The sequence below is a fragment of the Schistocerca cancellata genome, chromosome 3 (genome assembly GCF_023864275.1).
Source record: "Schistocerca cancellata isolate TAMUIC-IGC-003103 chromosome 3, iqSchCanc2.1, whole genome shotgun sequence".
NCBI classification, from domain to species: Eukaryota; Metazoa; Arthropoda; class Insecta; order Orthoptera; family Acrididae; genus Schistocerca; species Schistocerca cancellata.
In genome coordinates, this window is record NC_064628.1 from 546,224,097 (window position 1) to 546,242,820 (window position 18,724).

The 18,724-nt window shown below is 38.2% G+C and overlaps 1 protein-coding gene across 1 annotated transcript in view; it reads left to right on the forward strand.

The window, feature by feature from the left end:
- LOC126176416 (low-density lipoprotein receptor-related protein 4) overlaps positions 1 to 18,724 on the forward strand; it is a 646,448-nt gene that overhangs the window by 438,464 nt on the left and 189,260 nt on the right. The window contains exons 12-14 of the mRNA XM_049923573.1: positions 3,446 to 3,655; positions 3,796 to 3,977; positions 14,609 to 14,772. Of these exons, the coding sequence (XP_049779530.1) occupies positions 3,446 to 3,655; positions 3,796 to 3,977; positions 14,609 to 14,772 (556 nt within the window). The remainder of the gene's footprint in view (positions 1 to 3,445; positions 3,656 to 3,795; positions 3,978 to 14,608; positions 14,773 to 18,724) is intronic.

Below are 18,724 nucleotides of genomic sequence, written 5' to 3' on the forward strand. Positions count from 1 at the left end.
CCACTTATCTTCAGATACCTACAACCACGGAGGTGGCAGTTTCCTGAAATATTCCTGGTGGATAGAATATTCCATCCTCTTCTGGGAGTGAATCTGGAACAGAATTTTTTCTGACATTTTGGCTGATAAGTTAATGAAAGAATTAAAACTACTTGGCACAACACTGTGGAGTAAATGCATGTGCATCAGAAATGAGATACTCAGCAACAAGAGCATCAGTCAAAGATAAAGCTTTGTATATGTAATAAATAAAAAATAACAAACACCAAATCAGAAAATCCACATTGCTTACAAATTATGTTATTGATTATTAGAATGGATGGCATGTGTTGAAATGCCAGGCACTGGTGTCTCAGAACAATAATTCCTTTGAGAGTGCAGACATAAAATGAATCATTTCTGTGATTTTTCAAGCTGGAAACCCTCATCTTTATCAAGCAAAATTTCTGATAATTGTACTCTCGCAGCTTTCTTGACCACTGAACCTCCATGGAATGTTGTCAGACTCATTAATCCTGTAATCCTGGAGTGGGCAGTGGAAATACAGTGTTCAACCTCTGCAGATTTGTTGGGCTGTAGAAGGCAGATGTGTCACTATTGTTCAGTTTATACTTGCAGGTGTGTAGCTGGGATCTGTGAGAGATAATCTACTTTCAAAAAAGATGGGTATTTATGAAATCCTTTTGTCAGTGTGGTAAAAGTTACATAGGACAAACAACACACAGTGTACAAGAATGGTGCATTTAGCAGCAGCAACACAACCACCTTCTGCAGTTCAGCAGATCTACAGTGGTTGAAGATGTATTTACACAGGTCATTCCATGGGTTATGGGAGATTCAAGATATTGGCCACAGCCTCATCCTATTGGGATTCAGTGGTCAAGGAAGCTGTGGAAATACAATTAGAGGACAACCTGCATAACCAAGATGAGAGTTTCCAGCTTAATGAGAACATTTACACAGGTCATTCCATGGGTTATGGGAGATTCAAGATATTGGCCACAGCCTCATCCTATTGGGATTCAGTGGTCAAGGAAGCTGTGGAAATACAATTAGAGGACAACCTGCACAACCAAGATGAGAGTTTCCAGCTTCATGAGAACCATTTGTTCATGTCTATATTCTCAGAGGAATTATTGTTCTGTGTGTTTGTTGCCTGGCATTCCAACATATTCCATCCATTTTAATAAGTAGCCACACAATTCATAGACACTGTGGATTTGTTGATGCAGTGCTTATTACGTTCTGTTCTTAGATGCATGAAGTTTTATTTATGATGGACACTCTCTTTGCCATCTGTCTTATCCCTGAGGCACAAACAATTATTACTCCACAATATTGTCAACTACTTTTAATTCTATCACTAGTTCGCCTTGAAGATGATTATCTCCTGAAATATTGGAAGGAAAAATAATATTGTCCTGGATGCATGCCCAAAATACACAGATTTAAATGTTTACTTTTGTGTATGTGTGTGTGTGTGTGTGTGTGTGTGTGTGTGTGTGTGTGTGATTCTACTATCTAACTCAAGAGGAAGGATTTTAAAATGACTATTATTTTCAAAATACTCTAATATTATAAGAGTAATTGCCCTTTAATTGCACCAAAAGGAAAATTCAGTTGAGAAACCTGTAAAATAACAGAGAGATAGAATGGGTGGTCATTACTTACCTCCAGCAGGTAAATTTCTAGTACTGCCTATAGACAAGTATAGAAGTGAAAGCATTAATTCTAGCTTTTGGAAGTATTAGTTCCTTCCTCAAGGTGTAAACAAGCATAAGTTAGAAAGGTTACAAAGGAGCACCAGGTTACTCTCTTGACATTGGAATGAGAATAACTCACCTGTAGTAAGGATGAAGGGAATCAAAGGTATCCTTTGTCACTCAAGCTAAAAAGTTGATGATCTTCTAACTAGAATACACAACTTAATTACTTTCTCAACCAAAAGAATCAATAAACAAAATGTGCTTATTTTTGTGTGGATGCATATGTTGATTTTAGCAACAGTGTGTCTCTCCTAAGAATTGTCAGGTGTATTTTCAGTGGTGTTTTGGCAAATATTTGCAGTCTTGTTTTGCGGTCTGTAGCTGGAGTCAGCCCAAACAAACATTGTTCATCATATCTTTAATGCGATGCCCAGTGTCAACAGAAAGCATTGGTTTGTTTCCCATTAAAAACTAAATAATTTTTAAAATGGTGTTTTATGTGTCCACTTGATAGAGCCATCTCAGATTAGTCTGGTGTGATATTCATTTTATCAGTACATGTTAACAGGGACAGTAAAACTCTAGCAACAACTGGGCTGTACTGCTCCATGGCAGTAGCAGTCAGCGCAGTTCAGTATGATGCTATTGATGCTGGAGTACTGGTTATTCTTCATGTTTTACTGTTCCCATAAATGCATGTTGATAACAAATATTGGAGTGGACTAATTTGAGACCAATCAATCAAATAAACACTTAAAATTCTGCTTTAAAAATAATTTTGTTTTTAATGGGGAACGATCCAACACTTTCCGTCAATACTGGGCATCAAATGAAAGGCATGATAAGCAGTATTTGTTTGGAATGTCTCCAGCTACAGATTGTAAAAGTGAAATTGCAAATATCTGCCAAAACACCAGAGCAAATACACCTGATAACTCTTTGGAGAGACAATTGGTGTTTGACCTGATTTATGCACTTTGTAACACATTGATATCCAGATACTGAGGTTCAATAAATATACAACATACCTCTCTCATAGGAATCCCACACTCATCCACCTTTAGAAATACATATGCAAATAAGTGTTGCATGCATGAGTAAAGAATTAAAGCAAATATAATTTTTTGCACTGCATCACTGATAATATTCTGTATACTACACATAAGACAGTGATTTTTACCATTTATTATTCTGAATTGCAAAAGAAAATTTATATGATGGAAAGGAGGATTGCTCTTGTAAACCTCATAATTGGTTTCTAGACATTCAACTATATTACTCTGGGGTTATTCCTTCTCCTGAGTGCATGCCAGAAAATGCAGATAATCTCTCATTGGTGGCACACTGCCTTCAAAAGGCAGTAAATCTGGGTTTGAGTCCTGATCCAGCAGACAATCTTTTTTCTTATTATATCCAATAAGCCTCTCAGACTTTCACATGTGTATTGCATTTGTGTAATTGTAATTGAATCACTATATATGCACATTAAAATCCTTGTGAATCAGGTTCCCCAGTTATTGGAGTACAACAGTATTCATGTAGTTTAGTTGAGCTTCTATCAAGATAGTAAGAACTTTCATTATGTATAATTTTTACAGTACAAACAAAACTTTAGAATATATGATCCAATAGTCACTAAAGTCCACTCATTTCTTGTTTTTTGTTTGACAAGTTACCAGCTTTAATTTCTTATCTAGAAATTAAATATGTGATTCCTAAAATTATTTCCTGTGTTCTAGATGTCATTCGATGGGGTCTGGAGAGCCCTGGTGGACTCGCAGTGGACTGGGTGCATAATCTTTTATTCTGGACAGATTCTGAAACAAGGCGTGTGGAAGTAGCAACACTTGATGGAATTCATCGTGCAATCATTGCATCAAATGACTTAGACCGACCACGAGCTATTGCTGTGCATCCAGGAGAGGCTTTCATTTTTTGGACAGACTGGGGTACAAATAAATAATATTTTATACTGTTATTACTCAGTTGCATCTGATTTAACACTATTTGTGTACACTGATACACTTAACTTCCATCATAATCTATTTATACTGTCATAATATTTCATGAAAGTCTCTTGAATTTACAGGTCCAAACCCAAAAATTGAACGTGCTGAGATGGATGGAAGCAGTAGACGAGCTGTTATAAGTGAGTCCCTGTTTTGGCCAAACGGACTTTGCATTGACTATGCCATGCGCAGAATTTACTGGGCAGATGCCAAGCATCATGTAATAGAGACTTCAAAATTTGATGGCTCTGAAAGAAAAAAGGTGCTGTTTTTGATTTATCACTCTACAGTTTAATAAAAAAATCTTGGGCAAACCTAATATCGCATATTTAGTTGTAGTATATAATTTAGTCAGCATTGATACACAAGAGATAGCATGTAATTAATTATTGTGATGTAAAATTAGTCATCTTCCTTTTTTTTATGTCAATAGATGATTAAATAACAGCAAGGGTAGAGAATTGACATTTATGTGTTTGATTATTTGATTTCTTACTCTACTACCAAACAATGTGGCACAATGATAAGGTACTGGACTCGCATTTGGAAGGATGGTGGGTCAAATTCCCATCCAACCATCAAAATACATAAATTTTCTGTTGCTTTCCTAACTTGGTTAAGGCCTATGCCAGGATGGTTTATTTGAAAAAGCATGACCGATTTTCTTACCCGACCTTCCCCAATACAGTATGTTTTCCATCGTCATGACCTCATCATCACTGGATTGTTAAGCGCTAATATTTCTTCTCCTCCTCCTCCTCCTCCTCTCTCTCTCTCTCTCTCTCTCTCTCTCTCTCTCTCTCTCTCTCTCTCTCACACACACACACACACACACACACACACCTTGGCACACTTTCCTGTGGGCAGACACACATAAGAACTACTTGCTTCTATTCAAGTACTTTCGTGTATTATTGTTGGCATTATGAAGAAGATGTAACCCCTAGTTTCCTTTCAAAACTGTATTTGTTATTTGTGGTCATTTTATTTTGTTTTATTGTCATCTCAGTGGCTCTTCAGTTTTCAATTTTCTCAGCCAAGCTTTCAAGCCTGTAATGTTAGTAGGTTATGTCGTAGATCACAAGTAGACCCTACCACTCAGCAGTGTATTTGCTTTACAGTCAGTAAACTAGGGTCACATACACTCAAAAATTATTGCATCTGTGTGTGAAATTTTTTTTTAAGAACCACTACATGATAAAAAAAATCTATTAGGGCATTTCTGTTTTGTGTAACAGTACTAACATTGACCAAATTTATTTGATAATGAACAAATGGATGAACTTTATGTTAGCGTGCACTCCCATTATTTTATTTCACACACTGCTAATGGAACCATTCATTATTACTGTGTCATTGAAATTTTGTGCACCAATAAACACAAATTCCATTAATTTAACATCTTGCAAAATATTTTTCTCTGTTAGCTTTCAGCTTACATTGGTGTAGTTAACTTTGTATTTTCTTTTTCTTAACATTGCTCCTTTGACGTAGATTTTAGCAGTGTAGTCTATTAGACTCATAAGAATTCCTGGATTCACTTCCACCATGTCTCCCCAAAGCTATTTCATGAGAAACACAACATTTAAGGCAGTTGGTGATCTTAGAATAAGAGTCTCTATTTGTTTGGATGAGTTTATTACGTTGCACCACTCAGTCTTTACGAGATGGTTGAAGCATGTCTATGTAGTCAATCGATCACTTTTCACTAAATTGGCCTTCTTATATATGTGCTTGTGCACAACATGCTTCAGAGATATTTAATGAATCCATCTTCAGTGACATCAGGGTGGTGATTCTTTTGGAAACCTGTAATTCTCAGGCAATGACAGCATATCTGGAAAAATTGGGAAAATCTCAAGGAATTTCATTAAATCTCAGGGAATTCTGTATTTTTAATATAGCACTGGAATTTGATTTTATTGAGTTTTATAAATCCAATGTGTAGATCTCACTTTTTGTAGCTTGTACACATATGGAATGACTGTAGGTTGATGTTGTACTGGCGAGATTAGGAAAGTGGATGAAATTCAGAATTTGGTGCTTACATTCTGCAAACTCCACACAAACAGAATGATTGTAGATTGATGATTTATGGGTGAGGTTAGCAAAACAAATTTTAAAATTTGAAAGTTTGTGAATTACATGAATATTACTCAGTATACATTATCAAAGTTTATAAACTGCAGTCAAACTACTGCTTGTGGTTAGTGTAACTCAGCTGAGAGGAAAGACATCTCATTACTGTGTGATGCTCACTCCTGCTCCCCTCCCTCCCACTCATCGTTAATTTATCAAGAACTTTTTACAACACCATCTCGCTTCCCATACCCAGAATTGTCAGGGAATTTTTTTCCGAGTTTGAATAGCCACCTGGTGAAGCTCAATTTCCAGTCCATACAATATTTGTGGCACTACTTTTAATTCATAATAGGAGGAACAGGAGAGTGAGAAGAACACTCCTCCAATCACATCCAAAGATCAACTTTCTTTCTTACTTACTTGTGTTAAGGCCCTTCATCTACCATTTATGTTTCTTTCACTGCTCTATATGTTAGTCTATCATGTGCCTTAATGTCATATTTTGTGTTTATGCTTGAAACTGAATTTTCATTATTTTGTTATTAGTTTGAAGAATACATAAACAAGTAGAAATGTATAAGCACAGTGATCTCTCAAATGTGACACCTGAGCAAAATTCATGTGAAGCAAATAGCAATCCCATGTGAGAGAGCAGGCTTTGTAGTCCAGACATCTTGATAACAGCCTGGCCATGGGGAAAACAATGAAACCACAGGGATAAAGAGAAACAGTATTGTGTTGGTGTGGCAGTCCCATGGAGGGAAGTGGCATTGTGTGCGGCACTTGATTCGTGTTTTGTTAACCTGCTGAATGATGTACAGATAGTGTAAATTGCTCACAGTCATCACTCAATGGTGGCGAAAGTGATCAGACTGAAAATATTATTATTGAGACTTCATAAATTTAATTTATAGGATGAGTATTATAATTTCTTGGGGTGTTTTTGGAGTAGGATTGGGGAAAGTGAGGGATGAAGACTTGCCACCCATTCTTTAGATGCCAGGTGAGTCGTGTGATGGAGAGTCTGGTAAGTTAGTTTCATGTTCTGTGGATCATCTGTACAGTTAATCAGAATGATGTGGAACTAGTAGTGTTAAGTAAAGCTACATACTGACAAATTTTACGTATTACATAAATTGAAATTTTTCTGTGGAGTAGGACATGTTGTCAAGGAGAAACATTTTCAGATTGTTTTCAAATTTGATTTTGCATCTCTCAGCCATTTTATATCATTGGCTAGCTGATAAAAAAATTTTGTAGCACCATTATGCACTCCTTTTTGGACTAAAGTCATCCTGTAGTTGTTATTGTGGTCTTCAGTCCTGAGACTGGTTTGATGCAGCTGTCCGTGGTACTCTATCCTGTGCAAGCTTCTTCATCTACCAGTACTTACTGCAACCTACATCCTTCTGAATCTGCTTAGTGTATTCATCTCTTGGTCTCCCTCTACGATTTTTACCCTCCACGCTGCCCTCCAATGCAAAATTTGTGATCCCTTGATGCCTCAGAACATGTCCTACTAGCTGGTCCCTTCTTCTTGCCAAGTTGTGCCACAAACTCCTCTTCTCCCCAATTCTACTCAATACCTCTACCCATCTAATCTTCAGAATTCTTCTGTAGCACCACATTTCAAAAGCCTCTATTCTCTTCATCCATGTTTCACTTCTATACAAGGCTACACTCCATACAAATACTTTCAGAAACGACTTCCTGACACTTAAATCAATACTTGATGTTAACAAATTTCTCTTCTTCAGAAACGCTTTCCTTGCCAGTGACAGTCTACATTTTATATCCTCTCTACTTCGACCATCATCAGTTATTTTGCTCCCCAAATAGCAAAACTCCTTTACTACTTTAAGTGTCTCATTTCCTAATCTAATTCCCTCAGCATCACCTGACTTAATTCGACTACATTCTATTATCCTCGTTTTGCTTTTGTTGATGTTCGTCTTATATCCTCCTTTCAAGACACTGTCCATTCCGTTCAACTGCTCTTCCAAGTCCTTTGCTGTCTCTGACAGAATTACAATGTCATTGGCGAACCTCAAAGTTTTTATTTCTTCATGGATGTTAATACCTACTCCAAATTTTTCTTTTGTTTCCTTTACTGCTTGCTCAATATACAGATTGAGTAACATCGGGGATAGGCTACAACCCTGTCTCACTCCCTTCCCAACCACTGCTTCCCTTTCATGCCCTCACTCTTATAACTGCCATCTGGTTTTTGTACAAATTGTAAATAGCCTTTCGCTCCCTGTATTTTACCCCTGCCACCTTTAGAATTTGAAAGAGAGTATTCCGGTGAACATTGTCAAAAACTTGCTCTAAGTCTACAAATGCTAGAAATGTAGGTTTTCCTTTCCTTAATCTTTCTTCTAAGATAAGTCATAAGATCAGTATTGCCTCACGTGTTCCAACATTTCTACGGAATCCAAACTGATCTTCCCCGAGGTCGGCTTCTACTAGTTTTTCCATTCGTCTGTAAAGAATTCGCATTAGTATTTTGCAGCTGTGACTTATTAAACTGATAGTTCGGTAATTTTCACATCTGTCAACACCTGCTTGCTTTGGGATTGGAATTATTATATTCTTCTTTAAGTCTGAGGGTATTTCACCTGTCTCATACATCTTGCTTACCAGGTGGTAGAGTTTTGTCAGGACTGGCTCTCCCAAGGCCGTCAGTAGTTCTAATGGAATGTTGTCTACTCCCAGGGCCTTGTTTCAACTCAGGTCTTTCAGTGCTCTGTCAAACTCTTCACACAGTATCGTATCTCCCATTTCATCTTCAGCTACATCCTCTTCCATTTCTGTAATATTTTCCTCAAGTACATCGCCCTTGTATAGACCCTCTATATACTCCTTCCACCTTTCTTATTTCCCTTCTTTGCTTAGAACTGAGTTTCCATCTGGGCTCTTGATATTCATCCAAGTGGTTCTCTTTTCTCCAAAGGTCTCTTTAATTTTCCTGTAGGCAGTATCTATATTACCCCTAGTGAGATAAGCCTCTACATCCTTAAATTTTTCCTCTAGCCATTCCTGCTTAGCCATCTTTTTGCCTGCTTCATTTACTGCATTTTTATATTTTCTCTTTTCATCAATTAAATTCAATATTTCTTCTGTTACCCAAGGATTTCTATTAGCCCTCGTCTTTTTACCTACTTGATCCTCTGCTGCCTTCACTACTTTATCCCTTAGAGCTACCCATTCTTCTTCTACTGTATTTCTTTCCCCCATTCCTGTCAACTGTTCCCTTATGCTCTCCCTGAAACTCTGTACAACCTCTGGTTTAGTCAGTTTATCCATTAGTTTTTATCATTCATTCCACCTAAATGTGGAATAATGAATGTCATATTTTTCTGGTGTTGAATTTGTGTGTATCATTGTCCCTTTTGAACTATAGTGAAGCAGTAGTTGAAATGCCTAACTTCTTAACTGATGTCTACAAGATGATCATGGGTGAGCAGCATATGTCAGTCTTACAGCACTTGTTTGAGCATTGGTGTGAGCTACAAGTCATTCTGAAAAACACTGTCCAGATAAGAATTTTGTCTGTCATTTGTTACTTTGCCTTTTGTAGGCCAATTTTGTTGAGAATTTGACCATGGCTTCATAGAACTTTACGTGTGAAGGTGTTAGTATTGAAAAAAAGTGTAAAAAGATCAGTTATAGAATGACTTCAGTGTTACTGTTCTTAACTGTACAGCATTTTCTATTCAGCTTGCTTTTGGAAAAAAGTAAAATATTTGCTCACCTTTATGAAAACAAGATTGTAAATCTCACTCTGTAGAAGTATGTACTGAGCAATTGGATTAAAGATGTAAAAGATCCAATGTGATTCAGTAACAAAATTTGGAAAATGCTGAGGAAGCAGAGACTCTTGCACTCTTGGTTCATAAAAGGTCATGAAAATGATGACAGATAGAAATTATTAGAAATCTGTGCATCTGTTATAAAGATCAATGTACAAAGTGTACAACAACTATCACCATCACATCTTAGTAAGATTTGGTTAAGAACCTGAGAAAATTCTGCTCTTGTGTAAAATTGTTAAGCAGGTTGAAGGCTTCCATTCATTCACCCATTGATGAATCTGGTGTGGCAATAGAAAACAGCAAAAGGAAAGCTGATGTTTTAAATTTTGTGTTTAAGAAATCTAATCTAATCTAATCTAATTCACACAGGAGGATGATACAAACATACTGTCATTTGACTGTCACACATATTCTCACCTGGAGGACTTAGTAATAGGCATCCTTACGGTAGAGAAGCTACTGAAAAATGAAAACAAGTAAGTCACCATATCTGGATGGAATCCCAATTTGGCTTTACAGAGAGTACTTTAATGCAATGTTCCCTTACTTAGCTTGCATTTATCACTAATTTCTCACCCAGCAGAAAGTCTGAAGTGACTAAAAAAGAGCAAAGGTGGACACGCAAAATTACGGAGCAATATCCTTAACATCTGTTTGCTGCAGAATTCTTGAATGTATTCTCTGTTAGAATTTAATAAATTTTGTTGTGATGGAAGAGCTTCTGTCCACAGATCAGCACAGACTTAGAAAGCATTATTTGTGTGAAAGCTTGCCTTTTTCATGCACAATATCCTGTGAACCGTGGATGAAGGGGAACAGGCAGATCCCATATTCCTAGATTTCCAGAAAGCTTTTGACACGGTGTCCCACTGCAGACTGTTAATGGAGGTGCAAGCATACAGATATATATTCCAAGATATGTTAGTGGCTCAAAGGTTCCTTAAGTGATAGAACCCAGTACATTGTTCTTGATGATGAATGTTGACCGGGGAAGTGTGATAGGACTACCCTTATGGTAAGACAACTCTTATTCTCTTACACACACATGATCTGACAGACAGGATGAGCAGCAATCTGTGGCTATTTGTTGATGACACTGTGGTGCTGTGGTGTGTGGGAAGGTATCATTGTTGAGTGACTGTAGGAGGATGCAAGAACAATTAGTTGAATGGCAGGTGGTTCTAAATGTAGAAAAATATAGGTTAATGCAGGTGAGAAATAAAAGCAATCATTTAATATTTGAATACAGCATTAGTAGTGTGCTGATTGACTCAGTCACATCAATTAAATATTTAGACATAACATAGCAAAACAGTATGAAATGAAACCACCACATAAGCGCAGTAGTAGGGAAGGCGAATAGTTGACTTGAGTTTATTGGGAGAATTTTAGGAAAGTGTGGTTCATCTATAAAGGAGACCATGTATGAGATCTGTTCAAAACATTCTGGAACATTCATAGTTTTGCACCAGTGGTGTATTGAAGTGAAAATTGCAGTCTGTTAGTTATTGTTCAGTGCTTTACTGAGTAGACTTGTGTCATACAGTTTGCAAATTTCGAGATAACAAAGTTAGAGGAGCAACACGTCTGCATTAAATTTTGAGTGAAACTCAAGAAAACCTTTACCAAGACATACCAAATAATGCAGAAATCCTATGGTGATGTGGGCTTAAGCCATACTCGGTGTTACAAATGAGTCACACAGTTTAAAAATGACTGGGTGGTAGTTAAAGATGACACTCATTCACAATGCTCTTCAACATCTGCTGATGACACTCATTTCATGTACATCAGTGAGATGATGTGTGCCAGTTGAAGACTGACTGTCTGAGAGGACTGAGGAAGAATATAACATTTCAGTTGGATTATTTCATGAAATCCTGACCCAGCATCTTGAGATGCATCGTGTTGCTACCAAGTTCGTCCCAAGGCTCATGAGTCAAGACCAGAAAGACCTTCACCTCACAGTCTGCAGAGAGCTTTAGGATTGCACAAACGAGAATGAGATGTTCCTTAAGAGATTCATAATTGGTGATGAGATGTGGGTCTATGGTTATGATGTTCAGAACATGGTTCAATCTTCACAGTGCGTCAGTAAAGCTTTTCCAAAACCAAAAAAAGCCATCAGGTCAGATGTCAAAGCCATGCTGATAGTTTTCTTTGACTTTGAAGGATTAGTTCATCATGAATTCATGCCAAAGGAACAAACTGTTAATCAATGGTCTATTGAGTACTTTTGCAACACCAGCAAGAAAATGTGAGAGCGGCCTGAAATGTGGCAAAACAGTTCATGGTTCCTGCATCATGATAATGCATGCACGCATTCAGCCCTTTTGATGAGTGACTATTGCACAAAAAAATGAAATCACTGTGCTGCCTCCACACTCTCCAGACGTGGCCTCTGCAGACTTTTTTTTATTTTTTTTTTATTTCCAAATTTGGAAACTCTATTGAATGGATGAATATCGGCAACAGTAGATGAGATAAAAAAAATTTGCAAATGGCGCTTCACATGATCCAGCAAGAAGTGTACCAAGACTGCTTCTGGAAGAGGAAACAGGATTGGGAGTGGTAAGTGATAATGTACTACTGGCCTGCAATTCTGTCCCATAAATGTGACTGAAATCTCATACACTTGGAATGTGAAATACAGTTGTATAGAGAATTGAAAATCAAAAATATACCTAAGAACTTAGATCCAGTTTGTGTTTTTGAGGGAAAGTTGCAACAAAGAGAATAATTTGGTGACACAGTAACAATTTATTGTGCTTTTAAGTGTGCATGTAGAACTGGAAGGCCTATCCTTCTGAGCTTCAATGATTAAAGTGCTTACAAAAACATTTTTGAAGTTTTCTACATCTACACACATACGCCACAAGATACAGTAGGTGCTTGGCAGAGGGTACCTTGTACCATGACTAGTCATTTCCTTTCCTGTTCCACACACAAATTGTGTAAGGGTAAGACAACTGTCTATGCACCTCTGTATGAGCCATAATTTCTCTTATCTTCATGGTTCTTATGCAAAATATATGTTGATGGCTGTAAAACTGTTCTGAAATAAACTTCCAATACCAGTTCTCTAAATTTTCTCAATAGCATTTTGTGAAAAAAACATCATCTTCCTTCCAGGAATTCCCATTTGAGTTCATGAAGCATCTCTGTAATACTCATGTGGCGACTGAATCTACTGGTAACAAATCTAGCAGCCCACCTCTGAACTGTGTCGATGTGTTCCTTTAATCCGATCTGAAGGGGACCCTAAACACTCGAGCAATATTCAGCAATGGGTCACACTAGTGTTCTATAACAGGGCAGTTCAAAACATTCCAGAGCTTTGTCCACAAAATTTTTCCATGCTTACCTTTTATCGTGCATGGTATCCTTCAAAATACACAGTTGTGGAGGAGAGTATTTCGAAAGAGGGGAGGTGTCAGAAAGAGTTTGTCAGAAGTGGTACATTGTTAATCACGGTGTCAGCTTCAGTCCATAGATAAGGACTGAGTGAGTTATAATAGTTTGGATGCTGTACATTAAAAAAAACCTGACAAAAATGGTTAAGATTGCAATAGTAAATTATTGAAGTGATTTCTAATGTGAGAATGTATAAATAATTGCCAAAAGTTTGATTGTAAGTTCCATAAATTTTACTGCTGTCTGTATTATACTTTTCAGCTCTTTTTGCAACATTGCAGACGACTCTCCCAAGGTGTTTTGGTGCACTTTTATGTCAGTCTCAAGTGACTGATACAAGCTTATGTATTTATGTAATTGATTATGAACATATTTACTTTTTTCTCTGTAGATGTTACTTTTCATTTATACTCACAAACAGAAATATGTTAGAGTAAATAAAGTCTATGATACAAGCTGACCAGTGACTGTGGCTTCTGTACTTGATCCATTGGTCAAGAGAAGTTAGGTTGGATGCTGTGTCACCTAATGGATAGATTTTGTAGGACATCATCAAGGCCAATATTGCACCCAAAGAAAGCTTTTTCAATAATAGTAGAAACTCATTTGACAGGAACTCTCCATGATTTTGTGAGACAGTCAAATGCACAATACAATGTAATTACTGACAGAATCGTCTGTAAGAAACTGAATGACTAAATGTATTGAGTTTTTTTTAATGTATTTGAGAGTCATTCCATTAGTTGTAAAACAAAAGCTTATTCTGTCCAAAACACGATTTGCTTTAGTTTTCAATTCCTATGATGAATCTATAACTACTGGGCTTTCATCATGGGTAAATAAAACAGCTTTGGAGTTTTACGATACACGCAGTGGTAAGGTAATGGTATTTATTTGGAGCAAAAACATTACGAGAAAGGAATACCCCAAGCTACAGTGATTTAGTCTTATGTAAGTTTATTTTCTGTTATGTGACAATGTATATCAATGTTCAGCTTTCCATCATGTAAATAAGTTCTGTGTCAACATTTTCAATATACTGCTCAGATCAGTATCAAACTTATCAGACTAAGTCCATGCATGGGGAATAAATGAATACATAAATGAATAAAAGTCAGTATCTCAGTATCTACGTAATTGACTAGATACATTTTTTTTTTAAAGGCCAAGGGCTTAGAAAGCTGCTGAGTACAGACACATGTGCAGATGGTCAATTCATACAAGTGATAGCAAATTTATTTTTCTCATAGATGATGAAAGCCTGTCAAAAAATATAAATAAAAAGGTACTCTGAAATAAATCAATAACAAGAGAGATTAAGATTGGTAGTGAGCAAAAACAATGTTGGACAATGTTATAATCCCATTACTGATCTTAAGTCTGAGCTAATTGTAGGTAAAATCATCATACAATTTCATGTGCAGCTGAAGAGGATAGCATTTTGAAAGAATATTGTGGTGGCTATAGTAATAATAGTAAATTTTGTGAAAGAGAAATAAATGGAGGGTGGTTGGAAATGACATTCTAAATAGCATGTAACAAAATATTAGCAGTCTAAAATAATAATTACGTACCATTTCAGGTTCTTACTAAAGGTTTACCTCATCCATTTGCTCTTACATTATTTGAAGATGCTCTGTACTGGACTGACTGGAACACTAAAAGTATTTCAACTGCCAATAAACACACAGGAACTGGTCTTCGCACGCTCCACTCAGGACTTCACTTTCCAATGGATATTCGCAGGTATGATACACTCTGCTGATATAGTTAGTTAGTTGCATGGGTCATAGCTGGGACCTCAAAATATAATGTGGAATGTGTTCGTTTTAGAAATGAGGTGTTCCCTGGAAAAACAACTTAATATACATTAAGTCGTTTTTCCATTTTCTACAGTAATTGCATCTGTACAATCCTGTCTTTGTGCACACAAATTATCACCATCTATGATGGACAGAATGCCCTCTAAAAACATTTGACCATACTGTTCCAAGTCATCATTCCACTGACTGCCACTGCCAGTATGCAGCTTCCATGCCACTCGTACCTGTGTTGTGTGTGCACTGTGCTGAGATATATTTGTCAGAGACGGGATAACTGTACCATGGAATTTACATTTGCCAACATGCATAGGAAGTAAATAGTGACTGTAAACAAAACATGGGAAGTGATTGCGATAGTATATCCAGTACAGAGTGTGATCATGAGAACCACCTAATTGTAAGGAAACACAAAATTCAAAAAGGAAAGTGGAAGAAAGAGGCCATGAAGAGGAAAAGAAATTCAGGACAGTGTAATGTTTCACAGAAAACTGGTAAGAAAGTCTGTTCTAAGAAATTTGCAGTCACTAAGAAATGTTATCCAAAGGAATGCTACCTAAAAATATGACCAACAGACCGAAAACAGATCCATGAATGATTTTGGGCTTTAGTTGATAATAACACACAAGCTACATTGATGTTAAGTTTAATTGAAACGAAAACACTATCTAGAACATCTAATACACCTAGGTCTGGCCAAAATTGTAGCTCCACCTATATATACCGTCTAAAATACAACAATAATAAGGCAGTAGTCTGTAAATCCCTATTCCAAAATATCTTGCGAGTAACCGAGCATTGTTTGAAAACAGTTTTAAAGGTGTTGAATGATACTACTCTTACAGTAGAACACAAAAGAGGGAAACACAGCACCAGACAGTGTAAAATTGCAGTGAAAATTTGGGGCATGGTCTGTTCTCTCTGGGACCAGTTTCCTTTCAAACCACTACATTATTGTCAAGGCAAGTCTGAAAGGAAATACACTCCTGGAAATTGAAATAAGAACACCGTGAATTCATTGTCCCAGGAAGGGGAAACTTTATTGACACATTCCTGGGGTCAGATACATCACATGATCACACTGACAGAACCACAGGCACATAGACACAGGCAACAGAGCATGCACAATGTCGGCACTAGTACAGTGTATATCCACCTTTCGCAGCAATGCAGGCTGCTATTCTCCCATGGAGACGATCATAGAGATGCTGGATGTAGTCCTGTGGAACGGCTTGCCATGCCATTTCCACCTGGCGCCTCAGTTGGACCAGCGTTCGTGCTGGACGTGCAGACCGCCTGAGACGACGCTTCATCCAGTCCCAAACATGCTCAATTGGGGACAGATCCGGAGATCTTGCTGGCCAGGGTAGTTCGACTTACACCTTCTAGAGCACGTTGTGTGGCACGGGATACATGCGGACGTGCATTGTCCTGTTGGAACAGCAAGTTCCCTTGCCGGTCTAGGAATGGTAGAACGATGGGTTCGATGACGGTTTGGATGTACCGTGCACTATTCAGTGTCCCCTCGACGATCACCAGTGGTGTATGGCCAGTGTAGGAGATCGCTCCCCACACCATGATGCCGGGTGTTGGCCCTGTGTGCCTCGGTCGTATGCAGTCCTGATTGTGGCGCTCACCTGCACGGCGCCAAACACGCATACGACCATCATTGGCACCAAGGCAGAAGCGACTCTCATCGCTGAAGACAGCACGTCTCCATTCGTCCCTCCATTCACGCCTGTCGCGACACCACTGGAGGCGGGCTGCACGATGTTGGGGCGTGAGCGGAAGACGGCCTAACGGTGTGCGGGACCGTAGCCCAGCTTCATGGAGACGGTTGCGAATGGTCCTCGCCGATACCCCAGGAGCAACAGTGTCCCTAATTTGCTGGGAAGTGGCGATGCGGTCCCCTACGGCACTGCGTAGGATCCTACGGTCTTGGCGTGCATCCGTGCGTCGCTACGGTCCGGTCCCAGGTCGACGGGCACGTGCACCTTCCACCGACCACTGGCGACAACATCGATGTACTGTGGAGACCTCACACCCCACGTGTTGAGCAATTCGGCGGTACGTCCACCCGGCCTCCCGCATGCCCACTATACGCCCTTGTTCAAAGTCCGTCAACTGCACATACGGTTCACGTCCACACTGTCGCGGCATGCTACCAGTGTTAAAGACTGCGATGGAGCTCCGTATGCCATGGCAAACTGGCTGACACTGACGGCGGCGGTGCACAAATTCTGCGCAGCTAGCGCCATTCGACGGCCAACACTGCGGTTCCTGGTGTGTCCGCTGTGCCGTGCGTGTGATCATTGCTTGTACAGCCCTCTCGCAGTGTCCGGAGCAAGTATGGTGGGTCTGACACACCGGTGTCAATGTGTTCTTTTTTCCATTTCCAGGAGTGTATTTTGACAAATCTGATCTTAGTGTTGCTAAATTATTCACAGCATTTATGGATAATTTTCTCCATGAAATGAATATGGTTCTCCAGATAAAGTATAAAACTTATCGTAAGTTCTGTAGGGAAAATAATCCATATTCATTTCGAAAACAAAGAACTGATACCTGTAATTTCTGCCGGGAGTGTGAAGTTATATTGAGTGTTAATGCAAATTATCTTTGTAAAGATGAATATGAAGAACACAAAGTAAAGATTGTGAAGTACAATACACTCAAGGACAAGTATTTGAGGTCAGACAAACTTGACAACACAGATACCGTAGTGCTCGAGTTTGATTACACACAGAACCTGCCTCTACCTAAACTAAGCATTACTGTATTACTGTACAATTCTGTAAGAGGCTACTGTGGTTCTATGTACTCAATTTTCACTGTCACAATGACCAATCAAGTACATTTCAAAGGTTTGATAAAAAATATTCAATTTCTGTTTGTTCCTTCTTATACGACTTGATAAGTAGGAAACTCCAGGAACCAAACAATATTAAGACTATTATACTTCTATTGGATTCATGTGGAGAGCAGAATAAAAATATGAACATGGTATGATTTTGTGCTGGGATTTCAGAATCAAACAACATAACCATGCGACATGTATCTCCAGTTCGGGGACATTCATACAATTGATGTAGCCATAACTTCAGCCTGTATGGAAAAATGTTAAGAAATATTGAAAACATTGAGAATGTGCACCAATATGTTTCAGTGCTTCAGAGCTGCAGAAAGAATCCAGTACCCTTTTAGGTCGTGAAAGGAGTGGACATTATTGAGGACTAGGCATAAGCTTTATCACCACATCACAAAACCAAAGGAAAGACACTACTTGGAATACAGAAATACATCATTTTGTATTACAATGGAAACACATTTTACATCTTGTCTAGTTATGCAGGACTATTCTGTCATTACCAAATAAAGAAACGAGGATGCACATTGCCAATGCAGAAGATGGACATGGCGATGGTGAAGACATCTTGTCCTGGGATTAGGATGCAAAGAAGAAAGATATCTTCTGAATAGTGATATGTGGTGAGGGGATGCAAATTGATTAATAATTGCTTGAATAATTGAAAAAAAATTATTGGAAAGAATAGTTGATAGAAATTTGAAGGTAATTTATGAATCAGTACACAGTCCTGGGTGAAATTTAACTGATACCAATATCAACAGTCCTTCAGTATCAACACATTCAAGGTCTATATTTATAATTTGCATTACATACTGCTTCACATTCATTCCATTGTGTCTAATCTTGATTGTGACAATGTCGATACACGATTGCTCCTCCAGATATCGAGTAAATTCTTCTTGTCTGCTTCAAACCTCTTGTTGCAGGATGTCGGCGGTTAGTGAAATGATGAACAGATAGGAGTGGATGTTGTAAATACGCAAATAAATTTTGCTTTCCTAATAACTTT